Below are 18588 nucleotides of genomic sequence, written 5' to 3' on the forward strand. Positions count from 1 at the left end.
GAATAATTCAATCATTTGGTGAAATCTTTTGATAAATTTTTTAGTAAAATCTTAAGTTCCGTGAAATGTTTTGGGTTAACCAAGATGGCGGCCGTTTTAAAAACTGGCTTCAAAAAAGTCACGTGACACCGCCTCCTGTATATTAAACCTTCTTAGTATATATAATATGACAAAGCAAAATAAAGAAACTTTCTTTTGCTTTGCTTAATTTAGTTCGTTAAAAATATGTTTTTTTATCAACCAATAAAAATACATACAAGTGAGTGTAATGCAATTATATATTTTTAAACAATAAAATTTCAATTTAATGCAAATGTTGCTAACAATTTAATATCAATATTGTTAATAATAAAACATGTTAATTTTTTAAGTACTCAAGCAAACATAAAAAAAAAATAAAAATAAAAAATAACTCAAAACTTAAAAAAAAAAAAATAATAATAAAACTCATACACTTGTTTTTTTTTTTTTTGTTTGTCAATTTATTAAACCACTTAATTAAGGCACCTAAACTAAAGCCACTCTAGGAAATTTACTTACCAACCTCGAAAACTAGCTATGGATAAAGGGTCCATAGGCAGGATCAATAAATTAGGATTTTGGGAATGTTATCAGGATATATCAGCATGTCAAATATATCAAGAATATGCTATAAATTTATAACTAAATATAAACTTATAAATATATATATATATATATATAATAAATATATATATATATATATATATATATATATATATATAATATATATATATATATATATATATATATATATATATATATATATATATATATATATATATATATATATATATATATATATATACATACATGGTTTAAATACTTTTCGATTTAGATGAAAAATGCTGACTTGATAAAAAAGAAAAAAAAAGAAAAAAACAATTCCTCCCTAAGACAAAACCCTCAGTTGATGTAGAAGCAGGCTATAAGATAGTCAAAGTTCAAATTTTATTTTATTTTATATGTGTTTCATTGCTTCATTATTGGTCTGTTCTTTTTAAAATATTGAGCACTCTACTTTATATACCAAGATTATTGGTATGCATTATTAGTTTTTAAAAAAAAAGATTTTTATTTTAATTTTATATTTTAAAAAAAACTTGACTATAAATAATATATATTGAAATCAAATACCTGCTTGCAACTTGACATAAAAACAATGCATTTTGTTTTTAAATGACTTTTGATAAATGAAAACAAAAAATTGATTTTATCCTGCAGATTCACAATGACGTAAGACTAAAATCAAATAAATGACTGATCACAACTATTAACAACATTATTAAAATAATAATAATAAACTTATTTATTACAAATAAAAAATTAATGACAAAGACCATCAAAATGTATATTTCTTTACAGCAAAAACAAGCAACAGATTATCTGAAGTAAATTATGTATGTAAAAGTGTGATAGTAAACGTATTAGCCTTTCAACAATTTTTTTGTACAACAAAAAAAAAAAAAAGTAAACCCTAAAAAACCTTAAAAAAGAGTTAAAAGTATTGGTTGAAATTAGCATTCTAGATATAAAATGATATAAACATCAAAGAACTAATTTTTTTTAAACAATAATCTTTTTTTATTTCAAGAAACATAGAAAAAGCTTAAAAGTTTGAACATCAAATTATTACAAAGGAAAAAACTACAAGGAAACTAATAAAAGGTTGTTTTTTGTTTAAAAATTTACTCCCAACAAGGCTGCAAGTTTAGGTCTGAAGTTAACAGAATAGAAAGAAGAGAGCATGTAAGTTTTTTAAGCATGAAGGAGCAGTTACACAGTTGCAAAAAATAAATTGTGCAAGCAAAACTTGCAATGTTGAATATTTTAAAAAACTATTAATGATTATATATAAAGCTATTAATGATTTTTTTATTGTTATACAACTATTACATAACAAGAAAAAAAAAGTAGCTTTTAAAAAATTTAATATTATATTAAATCCTTTAAAAAACATCTTGTAATAAGATTACTAAGTAAGCTTGCACACAGACATACACACACCACATTTTTTGTTGCTTTTTTTTCACAATTTTTTTATAACAATAGAACAGACTCAAGCTCGGTAGGAAATCTGACTAAATAATTTTTTGTTTTTGTTTTTAATTTTGTTTATAAGCAAAAGAGCATCAATAGGAGACTCAACTCAGTATTCCACTCAAAGGCAAATAATACATTTACAGAGGTAGAGAATGGAATCAGAAGTAATAAAATGACAAGTATAATAAAAAGATATAATTTTAGAAGATGCTATCTTTGCAATTGATTGTATATATGGTTTCCATGAGAGGTCAGTATTGAAAAATAATCAAAAAACATAAAGTAGATGAGTCAGTAAGAGTAAAGCCTCTTATTGATATAGTCACTCATTGATATAAAGTCACTTGTTGATATAAGTATATCATCAATATTGCAATAATTAATATGGTACAGAAAACAAAAGGTTTATTATTGAAAAAACTTAGTAAACTTTTTGTAAAAACATAAATTGAATGTAAGATCATCTTTTTTAACTTAAAATGTTTAAAATATAAGGAAAACAGAATAAAAAGTAAAGACTAAATTAAACTAAACTGACTAAAGAACAAAACAGTCAACTAACACAACTGTAAATGTTCTTTGTGTCTTGGGAATAATCATAGTGATATATAAAGCTTACAATATGAGAAAACAACATTAAAATTTCAATTTACCTGTGACAAACGAATCGGAGTAGAATATTTTGCATTTTCATGAACTGAAATATATTCAGGATTCTAAATAATGAAAAAAAAAAAAAGTTAAATAATAGAAAATAATACAGAACAAAAATAACAAAAGATAAAATTAAAAATAAATAGAAAAGTTAATTTAAAAAAAACATTTTTAGAATACTAACCTGTAAACTTAATCTGGCCAGGTCTTGTACAGACCTAAATTAAAAGAAAAATAAAAAGCATTTCTAAAAATAAATTTATATAAAAAATTTATATAAATTTATTTTTATAAAAAATTTCTAAAAAAAATTTATATAAAAAAAAAAAACCAAAAATTTTGTACTTTGTTTGAGTAGCTGAGTACAAAAGTGTAAGTCGTGTCTTTGGTAAATTTTCAATAATAGCATTCATGGTTGCAGCAAAACCCATGTCTAAAATTCTATCTGCTTCATCTAACACTAAAAAAAATATGCACCTTATTTATCAATCTATTAAGTAATTGTAAAAAGAAAAAACAAACAGCAAAGAATATTTTTAATAAACCTAAAACTTTCAGGCTATCACAGTGAAAATTTGCTGTTTCATCAAAATGTTGTAGTAATCGACCAGGTGTACAAATGATTATGTTTGTGCAAAGGATCCTACGCTGCTCTTCTTCTAAATCCTAAAAACAAAACAAAATCTCAACATTATAATGTTTTAAAATGTTTTTATAAAACTATAAAAAATAATATAAAAGTATATTAGGTATTTCTAATCCAAAACAATGTTCAAGGTACTAAAATATATCTTTTAAACTTTTTCTTAAAACATTAAGGGCAGTACAGGCCTTGTTTTAAATAAAAAAATGCTTAATATATTAGCTTAACGCAATATTTGATGTCATAAAAATCTCTTAATTTTTTTAAAGACATTAACTTTTTTAAATTACTGCAATAGTATTAATTGCCGCAAAACGAGTTAAATGTTATTTAATGGCTTCTTTATTATTACTATAAGGGAATATTTATTTTCTTTTATTTTTATTTTTTTAAATTACAAAATAAATTTAATATTGTATTTTTAAAAATATTTGATATTAACAAATTTCTCTTTTTTTTTTGACATTTGCATAAATGAATTAAAATATTTTTAAACTTTTGAATTTTTAAAATGATTATTTCTTAAATTTCTAATTGCGGCATTGCAACTACAAATGATTTTTTATTTAAAAAAAATTAGCAAGTAACAAATGAAAAAATCACGATAATTTATTTACTTCATTTATTAAAAGTTTATTAGTTTATTATTTTATTATTAAAATTATATCGCTGTATATATCGTTTATTAAAAAATAATCACTGCAATTTAACTTGTGTTATAAAAAAAAAAGTTAAACTCACATTTTGTGCAAATTTTTTGATGCAGCCGTTTATTCAAAACTTCACTTTAAGTAAAAGAAAAAAATGTTTAGAAAGAAAAACTGAAAAAACCATTGTGATAAAAATGAGCTAATTTTTTTTTAAGAACAAATAAAATTTCAATATTGAATAATATTTAGTAATATTTTTAAATAAATTTGACAGTGAAGTTAAACCCAAGCATTAAATTTAATTTTAATAAACTTAAATATATTTTTTAAATCAAAATTAAATTATATATTTATTAAATCTAAATTAAGTTATACATTTTTTTTATCTGAATAAATTTATATATTTTTATTAAATTAGTTTTAAATTAAATTATATTTTTTATCAAAACTAAACTAAGTTTTTATTATCTTTGCTTCAAGCTTAAAAAATCAATAATTACGGTAATATAAAAACAAAATAAAAATAAACTTTATTCAAGTATTTCTTATTAGTATGGGAGAGCAGCGTTGGTTGTCACACTTTATACATTTTAGATTGCTCAGCTTTTATTTTTTATCAAATCAATGCCAAACTTTGCGCAAAGGAAGTTTAACTATTTCTGGTAATTATTACAATATTTTTATGACATATTTAAATATTTTTTGCTGTAAAATCATTTATCAAAGACCTCTTCTGTGTGACAACCAACCCCACCAGCAGGGTTGGTTGTTACATAGTGTGTTTCAGTAAAAATATCTGGAATTAATGGGTAAATACCTATCGCAGCAAAACCACTTAAAATATTGTGGGGAGAAACAGCCTATGGAAATGCAATGTTTATTATTTTTGGAATATCATATATTGTAACAGTTTTTCCAGGATTCATTACCAACCATGAAGTCATAGCAGTATTTATATAGTTTTTGAAGGGACCTTAAACTGCCTTATCCAAGGGCTTCAGCTTATGTGTGCAGTGTGGTGGGAAGGTAAGCATTACTATTCCATTATTTTTTGCCAAATCTAACCCTTCAATACTAAGATGGGTTTCATGATTGTCAAGCAACAATAAACAAGGTTTTTCTTTAGTGCATTTTGTATTGGCTAAAAAATGTTGCAGATATTTTACAAAGTTTTCTTTTTTCATCCAACCACTTGCATTGGCATATCCTGCACTTCCTGTTGGTACTTCTACTAGGAAATGATCTTTAAAGTTTTTACAAGGAAAAATGAAAACAGGTGGAATGCTATTTCCAATAACAATTATTGTGCATGCTAATGTTACAAGAGTTCCATTATATATATATATATATATATATATATATATATATATATATATATATATATATATATATATATATATGTATATATATATGTATATATATATATATATGTATATGTATATATATAAATATATATATATATACATATATATATATATATATATATATATATATATATATATATATATTTATATATATACATATACATATATATATATATATACATATATATATATACATATATATATACATATATATATATATATATATATATATATATATATATATATATATATATATATATATACATATATATATACATATATAAATTATGTTAGTGTATTCTAAAAACAGAGTGCTCAATGTTCTAAAAGAACAGAGCAAAAAATTAGTAAAAACACTTATCTAATTTTTGATTACTTCAACACTGTGTTTCACCATCAGTAGGTTCATTAGGAAGATTCTTCCTGATGAACCTATTGATGGTGAAACACAGTGTTGAAGTAATCAAAAATTAGATAAGTGTTTTTACTTGTTTATATATAGACATATATATATATACACATACATACATACATATATATATATATATAAATATATATATATATATATATATATATATATATATATATATATATATATATATATATATATATATATATATATATATCTTAAACATTAAATTATTACAGTGAAAATGCTTTTAATATATAAGATTTTCATTGCATAATTTTAAAGTTCTACAAATTATCTATATTTCCTGTATTAAACTTTGTGACAACCAACTCCACTCTCCTCTAAATAGTGCTTATATCAAACATATTTGTCATTCAAACTTTAATAACAAATATTTTCACATAAACGTCATTTAAAAGTTAAAGTGACTTTTTTAAAAATTAATTACTTCTTTTATATCAAGGCTTATAGAATAATTTAAAAGTTAAAAGATGATAAATAGTCGCTTAACCAAAATCGCTTACTGCTTACATAAAATCACTTAAGATGTACATAAATCCCTCCATTAATGCTTTAAAACAAGGCTTGCAGTATTGTGGCATAACACAACTTTAGTGATAATAACATTTGCCATTCTATGTATCCAAGGGACCAATATTCATGGTGCAAATAGCAACAAAAAAAGGTGAAAGGTACAAACACTGACAGTAACAATATAACCTTGCCTATTTTTATTCACAATTTAATAATAATATTTTCAAAGATTTATCTGGCAATGATTTGTTTAGAAAATGTTTACATGGTTACATCCAAAATTTAAATAAAGTATTTTCATTCAATTTTATGAACCGTTGTTCTAAAATATTTGTAAGTAGAAGAACAAAGTCTGTTACGTTAGATTACATTACATCAGATTCCTATAGTTCTGGTTGCTTTTAAGGAGATTATATTGACAGATACTTTGATTTTAAATCTTTAATTTGATTTTTCTAATTTTAAGATTTTAAAAAAATTAGAAACATGACAAGTTTCGAACCTAATTGTTCTAAACATTAGTTTAGAACAATTAGGTTCGAATATTTAGGAAATGTTCTTTATATGTGTAGAATTCATTTGTAATAATATTTTTGAATATTTTTTCAAAAAAAATTACCATTTAAGTTTAAAGGGCAATAAAATCTGAATTAGCTAGACATATTAAAAAATCATATGACAAGTGAATTTTGGACTTTAATAGAATTACCATACCAAACTTGAAATGTTTATTATTTGTAATTTTTAAGATGGTCAAAAAAACTACTTTTTTTTCTCTAAAATGTATTAGTGCCTTTATTTTATTTGTATTACAATAATTTTCCTGAATATTTTTAGTTATTATTGTTTAGCTACAACAATTTTCAAGATCAAAAAAAAAAAAAATTTTGAAATATGTTTCAACCCATTGACCATTTAGCACTCATTTTAAATAAAATACAAAAAAAATTTATATAAAAAAAAACAAACTATAAATGTCATAAAACTTCACCTTTCCACCAATAACTAAACCAGCAGAGAAGTCATGATTTTTACCAACTTTACGTAGCACTTCATAGGTTTGAAAAGCAAGTTCACGTGTAGGTGAAATAACAAGAGCACCTAAACCATCATTACTATTCCATTTATTTCGCCATAGTAACTCTAAAATCTTTTAAAAAAATTACTATGTAAATATTCAAACAGTGAATTTCTCAATCTGAAAAAAAATTTTAGAAATTTTTTACTATAGTAAATATATTTTATAATTCTAAAGATTTCTTGTTTCACACTTAAAATCCAATCAATGACTTCAATGAATTAAAACAAAAGAGTACAACAAATTAACTAATTATTGGCATAAATATATATATATATATATATATATATATATATATATATATATATATATATTATAGTTATAAAAACCATATACATTTGGTTTTGATTTAGTTTTTATTAATGTAAAAAATATACAAATTTAAGTGTAGAAAAAATCTCACTTTATGTTCATCTTACCGGTATAATAAATGCTAAAGTTTTTCCTGATCCAGTTTTTGCAGCTGCTAAAATATCAAATCCTCGCAAAGCAAGTGAAATTCCATCCTTCTGAATTGCTGTTGGTTTTGTATAACCAGCATTCTCTAAACCTGCAAATAAACCAAAATACAATATTATACGCATGAAAAATATTTTATATATCAAATCATTAAGGACTGTATTGGTCTTAAGATTGTGAATTTGATTTATCTTATTGATTGTATAATTTAAGATTTTATTGTATGATAGTAAAGAATTAAGGTTGGATACTAAAAAGAGCTAGGTGTAATCAAACATCAAATACATTAACTAAAGGTTCAGACAAACAACAAGCAGTTTGTAATAAAGCAGAATTGATTACTCTGCACACATAAAAGCTCATCCAAAAAAAAACTTATTTCATGGCAAAATAAATATAAAAATAATACTTAAAAAACAACAAAAAATAAAAATTCAGCTATGAGTGTACTAAATTATGCATGTCTCAAAAATTTAGAAAATCCTTTATTATTTTTTAAATAGGGATCATATTAACATTAAAAAATCCTCCTTCCCCTCCCTTATTTATTATCTATTCATTTTATTTTTTACTTTTTTAATTTATTGCAACAATATAGATAAGTTTCTAGACAATGAACATTGTCTAGAAAATTTGCATTAGAATGATTATTAGAAAGAAAAAAATTACGTCTTTCAATCTGAAATTTTTATGTTCAAACAACTAAATTAAATTTGAAGTTTTATTTAGTTGATTGTATAGGAAAAGCTTATTTAGCAAAAAATTCTTTACCAGAAACATTGCTACCACTAACTTTTGCCTTCAAAGAAACATTGCTACCACTAACTTTTGTAAGAGTTATTCTATGAGAAAGTGAGAAAATTTTCTAGGTTTGTAATTCACAGTCTTAGATTCTCTTTTTAATTTGTAGAAATAGTCACCTACATTATATAGACTGTATTGCAAATTTTCAGCACTGATAACAAATGGGTTTTTAAGATATTGTTACTTTACTTTACTTAGAATATAATATTTGTTTTCTATGAATTTGAATTAAATCAAAATAGCGATTGTAATTCACCTATAGACTAAAGTTAACATATTTAGCATTCACTTCTTATTTTTAAAAGCAAAGATGTTTGACTACCTAATTCAATAATGAAAATACCTTAACTGCTACAAGAAGTTTCTATCATTTTATTCCACAGGATATAAAAATCATTAATTTCAAATGAGTCTGTGAGCAGAGGGAAATTAATCTAACATTTAAAACCTTAAAACATGGTGAGAGTGGCTCAATTTTGGCAGATAAAGCAGGCCTAATTACATTTACAATGTGCTTTTAGACTTTGACTGAGAGTAAGAGGGTTGTTATTCGTAAATATGGGAATCCCAACACTATTGCAATATTTTTTTGCAATTAATAAATGAGTTTTGTTGCCTAACAAAAATTGTAGATTTAAAGTCCAGAATTTAAATCCATAAGCCACTGCAAGCCTTAGGCTGTTACAAAATAGAAATCCGATTTAAAATCGGTTGCTTGTTCTAAGCAATTAAATAGTGAAGATTTTTAGTCAAGACAAGAGTATAAAGTTGAGTCGTCAGCAAATAGAGCCACATAAGATTTCATGAAGCGTTACTGTAGATAAGAAACAATATTAGAAACAAGTTACTTGAAATAAAAAAGAGGGTAGGCCTTTAAGAATAACTTTACTACTGCAGTTATAAAGAAATAATTTTATAACCTCAAAAGCTTTATATAAAGAAATTAATAACAGAGTGAAAAGTAATTGTAGGATAGTTGGAGAGGTCAAAATGTTTTCTAGAGTTTTAAAAAATTGGAACCACTTTATTTAGCACTTTTTAAAAGTTTAGCAAAAATTGAAGAGAGTTCTGCTGAACACTTTTTTAAGACTATGATGGAAATCTATTCTGGAGCACAAACTGCAGAAGTGTTTAATTGAGAATTAATTTTAGCATTGAAAGCCAGAGTGATTTTGATGTTTAACAATCGGTTAATCTGTTTAACTGTCAGGAATTATATTCAAGAGTCAAATTAGAGTAAGATTTCTTTGCAAATAACTCTGCTTTATTCTGGGGAGAAGTAAAAAAATCAGACCCATAAATAAGAGATTAAATGTTAGATTTACTTTAGTTAATGACATTGTTGAAGACTAACCAAAAGTCTCTAGAACCTAACATCTGAGATAAGATACAAGATTTAGTAAAATGAGAATAACAGAGCTTAACATCAGATAGGACTTTTTTACATTAACTTTTTGCAATAATAAAAGAACATTTGTTCTTAAGAGAGATGTTCTTGTAAAAAAGATGAAAAAAATGATTAATGTTTAATAAAGCAACTGCTCAAGATGGTGAAAAATGTGGAGTAGAATGAAGATTAACTTAAAATTGAAAAGAAGAAATAAAGCTTTTAAACTTTTATTCCAGAAGGAATAAAATATTCCAAGATGCACTTTATGCATACATATTATGGATATAAATGCTAATATAAATGTTTGCTATTTATTAAGACCCTTTCATAAACTTTAGCATTTATATGGTGTAGTATTTGCCAAAAGAGAAGATGATCAGATAGATGTGTGGTGTGACTCTAGCAAGACAAGAAAAGGAGGCATAATCTTAGACAGATTAAATAAAATGTTGTATTGAACAACTTATGTTATGGTTTGGTAGTGATAGAAGTAAGAAAACTTGAAGAAAGTGCCTTACATATTGTATGAATGAGCTTTAGTTAAGAAAAAAAATGCTATAAATTGTTTATATTAGAGAAACAGCATAAAAGATGAAGGCTAAAGCCTGATGATGATGATGACGATGATTATAATGATAATCATCACGATCATGATGATGATGATCATCATCATAATCAGGCTTTAGCCTTCCTCTTTTATGCTGTTGATGATGACGATGATCGTGATCATGATGATAATTATGATGATGATGATGATGATCATCATCATCATCATCATCATCATGATAATAATGATGATTATGATGATCATGTTGATCATAATGATGTTTATATATGCATATATATATACAAAATATAACATGAATTTTAAATTAAAAAAATATCCTTCAGGATGCATAAATGTTTATACAGCCCCGGTCACAAACCCGGCCTCAGCTATATTTTATCAAACAAACTCAAAAATAATAACTTTCATTATGACTCATCCAGATTATATCATCATAATCAATTTAATCTCATCCAGGGCTCGAAATAACAAACTTTTTTGTTTTGGGCAATTCATCTGATAAGCAGTTTTGGTTTGATACACATGCCCAACAAAACCCAACAAAAAAATTTACTTTTTGTAAGGTCAAGAATTGCTTTTAATTACATACCATTCCTGACCACGCATATATTTGGATTTTACAATTCTACCATTTGCATGTTTTGACAACTTAAGTATTTCAAAAATGCACTGAAAAAAAAAAGCGTATCTGAAAAATGAAAATCTTTTTTTTTTTTTTTTTAAAAAAAACAAACTAAACCTAAAAAACTAAAATTCAAAAAAAAAAATTATTTTATATTACTTTTTTTCAAAACTTTTTAAAAAGTGTTTTAATACTATGCAAAAATCTTTTTAAAGTATGTTTACTTATTACTTTTCTAAATAAAATAACAAATTACTTCTAATGATTGTTTACAATAATCACATTTTATCATTATCATTTGATTATCAAAGAATTTTATGTGAGCCGTTTATTTTGAAAGTGGCATTAGTCACCTTTTTGAAAATAATTATTGATAACAATGATTGCAATGTAAAGGTATCTCTTCTTTTGTGAAATAATTTAAACCAGTTGTGTTGAAAATTATTGAGATATTTTGGAAAGAAGTTTTGCTAGTTAACGGTAAAACGGTATATGTTGAAACACAAACCTTTAAAAATCTCTGTTTAAAAAGTGACTTATGCCACTTTCAAAATAAACAGCTCATATGTAAATTTATTTATTTATATAAATTTTAATGATAATATTTAAATCTTTTAAATTTGATCTATGATTAATTTTATAAAAAACTTTTAAAGGCGAAAAAACTAATGTTACATGAAATAACTCAAATTAAATAGCGTAATAAAAAGTACTGGTTTCTAATAACATTGCAACCCTTAGAAGTAGAAAAAATGAGGTCGGCATTAAATTGAAGACCTCAAACTGTTAGAGGTCGGCAAAAAAAATTTTACACTAATGGGTTACCATAAAACATAGAAACAAGATCAGCAATTTTTTGCCGACCTCAAACGCTTTAAGGTTGGCAGTTAGGTTTATAAAAACCTAATTCCGAGGGTGGGCATTATTATTATAGTTTTATTAATTAGACTCCATAAATACGTTAACTAGGTAAAAATATAAACTAATAATTCAAAATCAGAAAAAAAATTATAATAACTATTAGTTTAAAATTTTTGTAAAAATAAATTTTAAAAATATTTGTTAAAACCTATAGTGGTCAAACAAAAACTTAAATAATAAATAATAAATTTAAATTAATAATAATTAATTGTAATGCTTTGATTAAATAATAAAAAACCGGCTTAATTCAAAAAAAATTTAAAACCTTAAACTGCTTTAAAAAATGAATTAGCATAAAAACTTCTTTTATCTTACATCAGTTCAGAGTCTGAATTACTTTTATTATTTACAAGATTTCAACTTAAACTTTTAGTTGAAGATATGACATTACGCTTTGACATATCTTCAAATCATCAAATCATGTTAGTTAAATTGTACTGACATAGAGTATATTTTGCATTCTCAAATGTACATGCTACTAATTTGGCCAAAAAAATAAATTGAAAGAGTAACAATGCCAAAATATTTTAAGGAAAAATACAAATCAACAAGAGTAAATTTAGATTGAACTGAACTATTTGTTAAAATGCCTAAATCTTTTTAAATCCAGTCTGCAATTTTTTCCAAATATAAAGATAAAAATTATGTTTAAATATTAAAGAATTGGAATAGCACTAAACAGAGCCATAACTTATGTTAAACATTTCACCATTGTTAAATAGAAGAGTTCAACTAAAACTTAAACATGAAAATAAAATTAGAAAAATTGCTATTATTCATACTCACATGAAAAAAGCAACAAATAAAAAACACATTTTAAAACACTACTTAAATTGTCAATGGTGCAAGAATTTAAAAGAACCAAGATAGCTGTTATTTAGCAAACATTTTTCAAAACTTGTTTCAGATAAATAAGTCTAAACTACAAAAATATATTAAAACCTTAATATATAAAAAAAAAAAATTAAACTTAATTTGTGTTTTTTTTTTCCCAGTGTCCTGGGATTATTTGATATTCTAATTTAATATTATTAATAAAGATATCTTTTTTTTTACAAAATTTAAATGGTCCATTAGAAGCTTGTAATTTTATTGTGAGTAATTAGATAAAATAAATATCCTGGCTAAACATGTTTAAATTAAGCAAAAAAATTTAAATTTAATAAAAATAGTTTCGTGCATTCGTGAAAACTATTAATATAATGTTTAAGCTAGTATCTTTCCATATTTTTAAAACATAAAATAATGTAATTTAGTGTAAAATAAACAAAAATAAACTTAAAAACAAAAGTAGTAAAATGTGCATATTTTTTTAAATGTTTTTAAGTAAACATCGAGGGTTGAATATAGGTCAGGGAACTTGATATTCATTTTTCTTTTAATTTTACGTAATATCAAAAATTTTCATTCTCTCTCGCAAGAAAAAAAATAATGGAAGGATTAAAATGCTTTATTATACGTTAGATTGAATTCGAATTCCTTAAATATAAAAAAAAACTTTATTTCTAAAATTTTTTTATGAGAAATCACAATTAAATCTTTTAAAAGCTTAAAGCAAATTTAATGGCCTAACTTTGCAGCTGAATTGACATGAATTAACTGAATAAACAAGATACTAAATAAACAACTTTTCAATAATAAAGATATTATATATTTAAAAAATACTGTTTCTTATTATGATTATTAGATTTTTCTGCATAGGATCAATATATTTTAAGATAGATCAAAAAAATATTTACCATTGAGAGTTCTTGAAGATAAAGGAAAATCAGAAAATTGGTTCACCGTAGACAAGTCATTCTAAAAAAAAAATAATAATAATAAGGCTGCTGGGTAATTCCATGTCAAATGACCTAAGTCATGTTACCACACATCTCAGATTTTGCTGATTTTTATTCAGTTGAGAGTACTTTGTATAATAAGAATTCCTTGAAAATTTTAGCCTCTGGCTAAAAGAAGATACTGAAATATGATTGTTTTACTTTTAGCATATATAGGCTAGGCCCCTCTTGTTCCCTCAGAATTGCAATGTTTATTTAGAGGTTTCAAGTCGCATAACTTTAAAAATATTTGATTTTTTTACTTAAAAATTTGTAAGTGGCTTTTTTTGGGGGGGGTGAATGAAGTGTAAAAAGAAGTATAAAAAGAAGTGTAAAATAAAAATTATGATTTAATTTACGAGGGTGGTCTGAAAAGTTTATAACCTTGACGTGAAGATGGCAGCACTCATAAATAAAAACAAGTGAATTTTGTTTGTTCATATGTTGATAGTAATTCACTAAAGTTTCAGCCATTTTGAACGCGCAGTTGTTATGTAACAGTCATTTGAGTGAGTTGATATGAGTAATTTTGTGAAAATGGACAAAATCAAGTATCGAGCTGGCACTTCAAAAAGCAAAAACCATTACAGGAACATACTACGCACCGTTGCTTGACAAGCTAAAGGAACAAATTTCACGAATTACGGTTTAAACTGCTTGACCATTCGCCTTACTCACCAGATCTGGCCCAAGCAACTTCTTTTTGTTCCCTTATTTAAAAATTGTGCTTGGAGGTCAGAGATTTTCATCAAATGAAGAGGCAATCACCTTCGTGAACAATTATTTTACAGAGAAAATCGCCAAGTACTATTTGGACGGGTTATAGATGGGAGCCCTTTCCCAGCATCGCTGGGAAAATTGTGTAGAGTTACAAGAAGATTATTTTGAAAAATAAAAAATAAAATTTCAAAAAAAAGTCTTTTATCTTTGTTAGGTCGGAAACTTTTCAGACCACCATTGTTCATGCAATTTAAATAAATTTAGGCAATTTTTTATATACCTGTTTTTAATGCTCAAGAAACCAATGTGGCTAAGACAAAATCAATATATATATATATATATATATATATATATATATATATATATATATATATATATATATATATATATATATATATATATATATTACACATCATTCTATATCCATTGATCTATTAAAAAATATAAGGATTTTGATCTGCAAGTATATGGAATTCCATATATGGATAACAGGGCACGATCCCTACTTTTTTGTAGCGGAATATAACAATTGATTTTTCACTACCTTTCAGACTAGCTAATGCTATGAAAATTTTGGCATTTTGTAGTGCCAATGAATGTGCATGTTAAAATTGTTTTCAGAACCCCAAGACATTAGGAGGGGACTGGGCCTAGTGTCCTACTTTTTTTTGTAGTGGAACCTTGTGATAGATTTTTCACTACCTTCCCAATAAACTAGAGCTCTGAAACTTTTCAGCATTTGTGTAGTCCTGATAATTGGGTGTTAGAATTGTTTCCAAGGCAGACAGTGGATGGCCTGGAGCTCTGGGGCCATGCCCCACTTACTTTCTCAAAGAATTTTTTTTATGCATTTTCAATAAAGTAAAGATAACTTTAAAAATATTGTCTTCAAAAATTTTTTTGGCTTGTACTTGCTCTATTTTATTTAATTATTTACAAAATAAAGTACAAAAATTAGGCATCAAAATTGTGTTAAGATTTGCTTAGACTTTCACTTGTTTGTTTAAAGCAAATAATATCTATAGACTCTGGCTTATATTGATTATATTAACTTCAGGTTCCAGAAATTGTTCTATTTAGCTGAAAACATTTTTTCAAAGTGGTGCGCGATTCTGTAATTCTTTCTTTTTTAATCTTGAAAAAAATAATCTCAGTAAAATTATTTGTACAGTAGTCAAACATATTATTACAATTCAATATCATTTATGGGGCTTTGTAGACTTGCATTTACAGTTTATCATTTTACAGTGCCACCAATACCATCACATGGTAACTTACCATGACTTGTAGCTAAAAATGTCTGCTCGACATCAGTGTCAAAATCATTTTTATGGAAACAGATATTGTAAAGGTTTTTGTGGTTTTAATACTGTGCAGCACAACCATCTGACAAATAAAGAATCTTTGAAATATTAGTATGAATTTTTTAAATAATTAACTATTTGTGTCTGAACTTCATACACAAAACCAATGTCATGCTCATTTTCTTCTGACATGAAGCAAAGCAATTTTTCTTCAAGCTGATCATTTTCATTTAATAAATAGAGGGCAACCAGGTGTAATGTGCATTGACTTTAGCACCAACGGTAACTTTGGATTTCATCTTGAATCACAAACATCTAGTTTTCTGCAAAATTACAAAAGACAATACAACAGTCTTTTGCCAACATTTCTTTTTGTTGACTTAGGAATGAGCTATTAACTTGCGCCTGATAACATCAATTTTTATTCTTCAATTGTTGTTGCCTAACAGATCCATGTTGTTCTGTCTGTTTTCTTTACAATTCAAAAAGTTTTAAAAGTTGTTAGGAAAGTTCATAGAACTCCCCTATAAAAAAAAAAAAGTTTTTTTTAATTTTATTCTATTAAATGTTCAAAATAATGTCCATCATTATCTATACAAAGTTGCATCCTTTCAAGCCATTTGTCAAACGTTTTTTTATACTTTTTTTTAGGTATACCTTGAAGTAGCTTTGTTAAGCGAGTTTTTTGACTTTCGACGCCAGTATTGTCATCAATATTTTTTTTTATCAAGTTGAATGGCCAATAATCGGATAAAGCTAAGTCTGGTGAGTATGGTGGGTGGCAAATTATTGTAATTCCAGCTTGGTTTAGACAATTTAGGTCTTTGCTTATTTATTTTGCATATAAGAGGTTTCAAACAATTTTTTATATAATATTTGCTATTAATGGTGTCTCCCTTTTCAACATAACCCAAATAAACAACACCTGTTGTTTTGAAGATGTAGAACATGTTTTTTGGCTGAAACCTGTCGCATCTTACTATAGTTCTTGGACTTTCACCTTCACCAACCCAACTAGCATTAGCCGACTTGTGTCCAACTTGTCTCAAATAAAACCACGACTCATCCCCTGTAATAATATCACATAGTCTCCATGGGCCATTTTTGAATGGGCTAAATTTTCCTTACATACCTTAACTCTATTCTTGCGATTTTGATTGGTTAACTCGTGGGGTATCCAATGTGATGTTAATTTTCTTTTTTTAAGTGCATTGTGAATGATTTCATTGATTGTAAAACGATTAATAGTAATCGATGTCAGGGCTTCAATTATATCATGTTTTGTATGCGGATTTTCTTCAATAATGGCTCGCACACATTCAATATTCTCAGCTGTATACGTGGTTTGAGGGTGCCCTTAGCGAGGATCATCTTCGAGACTTTCTCTACCATCTTTAAATAAAGTAGCCCATTTGGCAACTGTACTCTATTTTGGAGCTTGGTCACCATGAACTAAAACCAATTAGTTGGTTATAGCTTGTGCTGAAACTCCAAGTAGAGCATGGGTTTTAATATATGCTCGATAATTAAACTTTTTCATTTAAAAATTTTTTTTTTAAATGTATATAATAAAATATAAATAACTTTTTTTAATAAACATTCAAAATATTTCAACAAGTACTTAAAATGTTCATAATAAAACACAGTTTAAAATGATATATAAATATTTAATTATTTCCTGTCTCATTGTATCATTATAGATGAAGTTCTATGAACTTTTCTTACGACCTAAGTACTATGTAAAATTCTGTTAAAATCTTTTTTAGATGGATGACAGTTTTTAATCCATATGCTAGTTTTAATCCATATAACATACTTTCTTAAAACATAAAAAAAAACCATCGAATACAAAAGGATAAAAAACCAAATTAAACAAATGTAAAAAATGTATTATATTTTGAGACCACCGATTAAAAAATTTGAAGCTGGAACTTTTTTACAAAACTTTTTTAAACAAAGCTTTTGAAGGTAGAGGTTCCTAAGTACCAAAACACATCTAATTTCTATGAAACTTTCCATATATATTTAAAAAGGGATGAGGAATCTAATGAAATTTGGACACATTTTAACATTCCTACATAATTTTTTAGTTCTTAGCGCTTAAAAACTTCTAAATTAATTTAATTAGAAAGAACAGTGTTTTTTTAAAGTGCCCATGTGGAAATGGCAATTATAGCCTTTCCTTAATTTAAAACAAGTATTTATTTATGTTTCCTTGAAGATTTTGTACTTAGAATTTGTATATAGAAGTTATGATGTAATACTTTTTTCCCTTTGCATATTGTTTGTTTTGAATTTTATGCTAGATTTTTAATGTTTTTTTATTTTATTTATAAGGACGCTGTCTAAAAATCATCAGTTTTTCTAGCACAAAAATGCAATAACTTTGGATCCACTTAACTTCTAAAGTTAAAGCACTCCTTCTTTTTTAGGGTTTTTTTAAACTCTATACAACCATGCTATTCATATATCAAAATGTCCACAAAAAAAAATTCCTATAAAATGGCAAATAGATTAATATGTAATATCATACAATCAATACAGAATGATGTGTATAAGGCCACATGGGTTTCTTGAGCATTAA

General features: G+C 25.3%; 1 protein-coding gene across 1 annotated transcript in view; it reads right to left on the reverse strand.

The window, feature by feature from the left end:
* The window catches only part of LOC100211878 (probable ATP-dependent RNA helicase DDX10), a 78342-nt gene that overhangs the window by 51317 nt on the left and 8437 nt on the right, over nucleotides 1-18588 (reverse strand). The window contains exons 2-9 of the mRNA XM_065792591.1: nucleotides 13900-13960; nucleotides 7816-7946; nucleotides 7310-7468; nucleotides 3261-3381; nucleotides 3061-3175; nucleotides 2900-2933; nucleotides 2715-2777; nucleotides 1156-1260 (exon numbers count right to left, since the gene is read on the reverse strand). Of these exons, the coding sequence (XP_065648663.1) occupies nucleotides 1156-1260; nucleotides 2715-2777; nucleotides 2900-2933; nucleotides 3061-3175; nucleotides 3261-3381; nucleotides 7310-7468; nucleotides 7816-7946; nucleotides 13900-13960 (789 nt within the window). The remainder of the gene's footprint in view (nucleotides 1-1155; nucleotides 1261-2714; nucleotides 2778-2899; nucleotides 2934-3060; nucleotides 3176-3260; nucleotides 3382-7309; nucleotides 7469-7815; nucleotides 7947-13899; nucleotides 13961-18588) is intronic.

This window comes from Hydra vulgaris, chromosome 03 (assembly GCF_038396675.1).
Source record: "Hydra vulgaris chromosome 03, alternate assembly HydraT2T_AEP".
In the NCBI taxonomy this organism is placed as follows: domain Eukaryota; kingdom Metazoa; phylum Cnidaria; class Hydrozoa; order Anthoathecata; family Hydridae; genus Hydra; species Hydra vulgaris.